This window comes from Gadus chalcogrammus, chromosome 1 (assembly GCF_026213295.1).
Source record: "Gadus chalcogrammus isolate NIFS_2021 chromosome 1, NIFS_Gcha_1.0, whole genome shotgun sequence".
Taxonomy (NCBI): domain Eukaryota; kingdom Metazoa; phylum Chordata; class Actinopteri; order Gadiformes; family Gadidae; genus Gadus; species Gadus chalcogrammus.
This window is the reverse complement of record NC_079412.1, coordinates 20,828,497-20,833,149: the sequence shown is the minus strand read 5'-3', so window position 1 is coordinate 20,833,149 and position 4,653 is coordinate 20,828,497. Positions and strand designations below refer to the sequence as shown.

The following is a 4,653-nucleotide window of genomic DNA, read 5'->3' as shown; positions in this document are numbered from 1 at the left end:
CTCCCCTCCGCCGCTCGCCATCTTCAGGCACTTGGCGCTAAGGGGCTGGCCGTCTCTGCGCTCGCTGCAGGGCTCTGGATCTGAGGTGTGCCGCTTCCTGCCTGGACCGGCTATCTTGGCGATTGTGCCGCTGAGCGCTCCCGGAACAGAATCACTACGCACGGGCTCACACTGGTGGGCGGGCGACCTGGGGCTGGGAGGAACGGGGAGGAGGAGAAGACGTTAGGGCAGTGTTTGTAGTCAATAGTTTACTGTTTACTCATGAGGAAGTGGGGATTAAGCCTCTCCCTTGGAGAGTGAGGCCAGGTAGGATATGGGGAAGTAGGAGTCCAACAATCCTTGAGTAGACCATGCCCTTCCCCTGCAGTTCGTTTTTTTTTCTCGGAAGAGACAAAGAGAATCATATTCCTCGCTGTACACGTTTGAAAAAAATATGTCAGGACTATGAAAAACGATAATAAATATTCATGATCTTTTTCGCCCAAAAAGGTATGTAAATGTCTTGCTTTACCAAAATAAAATGTTCTTAACTCCGGTGACCGATCATGAATAAACAAAACCCTTCCTCCTCCGGTCAGCTCCTGGCCAGACGCGGCACCTTTTGACATTCAGATCACAATAAGACCAGGAAACACCATCGGTGCTCCGCATGTCTATTCTTAAACCCAACAACATATAGGCCTACTGTACGTCTAATATTCACATGTTCAACACAACACCACGACAGTGCATTGTTTGACATCCTCATCCCCCATGTGCACCTCAACATCACCATCATCATCATCATCACAAAGTCAGCCACACGAACGCTTTGACAACTGCGTGGTTGCTTATAAAACAGTTGTGAACACATACACATAATGTCGCACAACACCCAAATAATCAAATAGATCACAAAACCGAGGCTCTTATTCGACCGCTCGGAGCGTTAGCCAGCTAGCAGCGTGCTAATGTCATTAGCCGCGCGGTAGCCGACCTGACACGGCGGACAGCGGCACGACCCCCGGCCAACACGCACGACACCCCGCGGGTCTATACCGGACGTCTCCCTCCCTCCCCGGAGGTACTGTCGGGTGAAACCCAGGACACTTACATGGAGATATCACAGCAAATACTCGATTCCCGGATCCCGACACACAATGGCCGTAGACTGGGTCTGCGTCCCCGCAGCTAAGCTCCTCCCGAGGCCGAGGCCCGCTGCTGCTCCGCCGCCGCTGAAGCCCCGCAGCCTGCAGCGGTGATTATGGATCCTTCTCCTGGTCTCCTGGTCACCCGGCGCCCATGGCGCGTTGTGGGTACATCGGGTGTGGCGGGGGGTGAGGCAGCAGAGGTCGGCCAGTCGGTCGGTGTTTCGGTGTCGCAGAGCCGGCGAAGTGACTCGCACTTTGTTTGGTAACAAAACCAGCAGACGCGAGTTCCTGGATGGAGAGCACGTGACCTGCGAGGGCGGAGGGAGATAGGAGGCAGGGAAGGAGAGGAGTGCAGTGTAGATCGATATATGCTTATTTTATGCATTGTAGTTTGTCCTTTTTTTCTTTATTTTCAGTATTTTAGGTTAAATTATTAATCAACCCTTGATTAACTTTGGCAATTGAACTGTTCGTTGTTTCTATGGCAATAAAGCTATTGATTAGAGCTGATTGCACCATAGAAATATCTTTCCTGCTACCTTACCCAAACTCCTACCTCATTAACATGTCAGTTGGAGTGATCTAACGCTTTTATCCGTCTTTCAGTCCACGACTCACTCTGATCAGTAAGGCAAAAAACACGAACCCACGCAACCTCCGAGTCCGATAGGTTACTAGAACAAACAACTCGAGGTCTGTGTGGCTCATAACAAGTTATACAATATGAACCCGTTCCACTGTTTCACTTAACATAAACAAATCATATTGCTATCATATTTACTATCTTTGTAAAGACAGAATCGTTTTTTATTGATGACTTCTTAAGAATATGACTGATGTTTTGCCTGTATGTATGCATGTAAGTACATTTTTGCACCCATTGCACTCCTGGAACAAGGGATCGCCCACTCTTCCTTCTCAAGATTTCTTCCTTGCTTATTAAAGGACTTTTTTCTTGGGCTATAGTCAGTGGGGTTTCATAAATGTATGGCCTGTTAAGCCATTTGAGTCTCTACCTGTGATTTAGGGCTATACAAATAAAATTGAATTTAATTGAAAATGTAATTGATTGATTTTGGTGTCATGAAGTAGTGAAGGCATCAGAAAGACAGCTGACACGGGCCTCAGACAGGTCCAGTAGTTTGGTTTATTTGGCAGTAAGAAAATAAACAATGACTTTGCGTTTGCAGTTGCAGACAAAATATTAAACAATTTGAAAAATGTTACTTTAAAAATACGTACAGGGGCATTTTCTTAAAACTGACAACATTGAGCACATTCCCAAAAGTCGAATCTCTTCCCCTTACATCAGGCCCCGCCCCCTCATCTAGTATCTTTAACGTGATTGGACAACAGTGCATAGTGTAGTCTCAGTGCAGACCAGTGAAGCTCGAGGGGACAGGGAGGGGCGGGGGCAACAGGAGGGGCTCTGATTGGCCGGGGCCGGGCTACTGGCAGGTGTTGTAGATCTGGATCTGCTTGTTGATGTCGCTGAGGATGGCCTTCATCTTGTCCTCCAGCCCGTCCAGCTGGCGTGCCTTGCCCTCCAGCCTCTTCTGGTTCTCCTCATACTCCTTCTCCAGCTCTGGGGAGACACCGGGCGGAGGAGGATCCATAATGTTCAATTACATTCAATTCAATCGTATTAGTATAGCCGTTAACCACAGGTACAGTCTCAAAGGGCTTACCGGCCGTATGTTTATGACAACCCCCTGAGCCTAGCCCCCCCAGCAAGAAAAATAACTCCCTTAAATGTAAAGGAAGAAATCTTGATAAGGAAAGCAGAGTGGGGGATCCCTCCTTCCAGGGATGATCAGGAGGGCAATGGGTGCCATACAGCACACACATCTACACACACACACACACACACACACACACACACACACACACACACACACACACACACACACACACACACACACACACACAGCCCAACACACACACACATCTACACCCACACACACACACACATCTACACCTACACCTACACCCACACCCACACATACACCACAACACCCACACCCACCCACCTACAGACACACACCCAGCCCTCACCCAGCCCCCCCACCCACCTGCGAGTCTGAGCAGCTTGTTCTGTGCGTCGGTCAGCAGCTCCTTGGCCTGGTCGCGGAGGCCCTCGGCCCGCTGCCTGGCCTCCTGCACCGCCCGGGCCTTGGTGTCCACCCGCTGCTGCACCTCCTGGAACTTATCCGTCAGCTGGCCCTCCAGGATCTGGGGAGGGGCCGGACACAGGGCACAGGGCGTCAGGGGGGGAGTAGGGAGAGGCACAGGGCGTCAGGGGGGGAGTAGGGAGAGGCACAGGGCGGCGGGAGGGGAGTAGGGAGGCACAGGGCGTCAGGGGGGGAGTAGGGAGGCACAGGGCGTCAGGGGGGGAGTAGGGAGGCACAGGGCGTCAGGGGGGGAGTAGGGAGGCACAGGGCGTCAGGGGGGGAGTAGGGAGAGGCACAGGGCGGCGGGAGGGGAGTAGGGAGGCACAGGGCGTCAGGGGGGGAGCAGGGAGAGGCACAGGGCGTCAGGGGGGGAGTAGGGAGGCACAGGGCGTCAGGAGGACTCTTCCCCCTGGGGAGGACGATCCTGGGGGGAAACCCCTCGTGTGTCTCTTCAGGACATGAGGAGCAAAAACTCTGACCCCCTGACATTCATTAATCCTGAATTAGCAAGTCGTCGAAGGGCATCCTATTGAACTATCATGTAAACAGATCTGGACAGATCGACAACATCATCCTCCTACGTCGTAAGTTTGCAAGAAACAAAAAGTGCAAGTCCTGTGTGCATTCAGGCGCACACTCACTCACTCACACACAGCCAGACGGCCAGACAGCCAGACAGACAGACAGACAGACAGACAGACAGACAGACAGACAGACAGACAGACAGACAGACAGACAGACAGACAGACAGACGGACAGACGGACAGACGGCCAGACGGACGGACGGACGGACGGACGGACGGACGGACGGACGGACGGACGGACGGACGGACGGACGGACGGACGGACGGCTGTCTGGCTGTCTGTCTGTCTGTCTGATACACACACACACACACACACACACACACACACACACACACACACACACACACACACACACACACACACACACACACACACACACACACACTCACCTGCTTGGCCTCGTTGGCCTTGTCGCGGGCCATGGTGGCGGTCTCCTCGGCGCGGGCGGCGGCCATGTTGTTGCCGACCCTCTTGTTCTTCAGGGCGTCGATCTGCTGGCCCAGGGTGCCCAGCCGCTCCACCGCGTCCCGCAGGTCCTTCTCGCTGTTGGACGTCTCCGACTCGATCTGCGGACCGAGGGGTCACCCAGGTTACGTGTGATGTCATCGGGGGAGGACGGGGGGTCAAAGGGCGTGTAGGAAGATCGCTCCTCGGTGAACGTCGGATGTGGGGTGTTTACCTGGGCAACTACAGGTGGGGGTACCTGGGCCAGTAGTGGTTACCTGGAACACTAGGTGGCGGGGGGGGGGGGTACCTGGGCCAGTAGG

The 4,653-nt window shown here is 53.4% G+C and overlaps 1 protein-coding gene across 1 annotated transcript in view; it reads right to left on the bottom strand.

The window, feature by feature from the left end:
• Positions 1–2,193: 2,193 nt before the first annotated feature.
• The window catches only part of lamb2 (laminin, beta 2 (laminin S)), a 66,342-nt gene continuing 63,882 nt past the window's right edge, over positions 2,194–4,653 (bottom strand). Inside the window, exons 35-37 of the mRNA XM_056595607.1 lie at positions 4,276–4,452; positions 3,203–3,362; positions 2,194–2,715 (exon numbers count right to left, since the gene is read on the bottom strand). Coding sequence (XP_056451582.1) covers positions 2,579–2,715; positions 3,203–3,362; positions 4,276–4,452 — 474 coding nt within the window. The 3' untranslated portion in view covers positions 2,194–2,578. The remainder of the gene's footprint in view (positions 2,716–3,202; positions 3,363–4,275; positions 4,453–4,653) is intronic.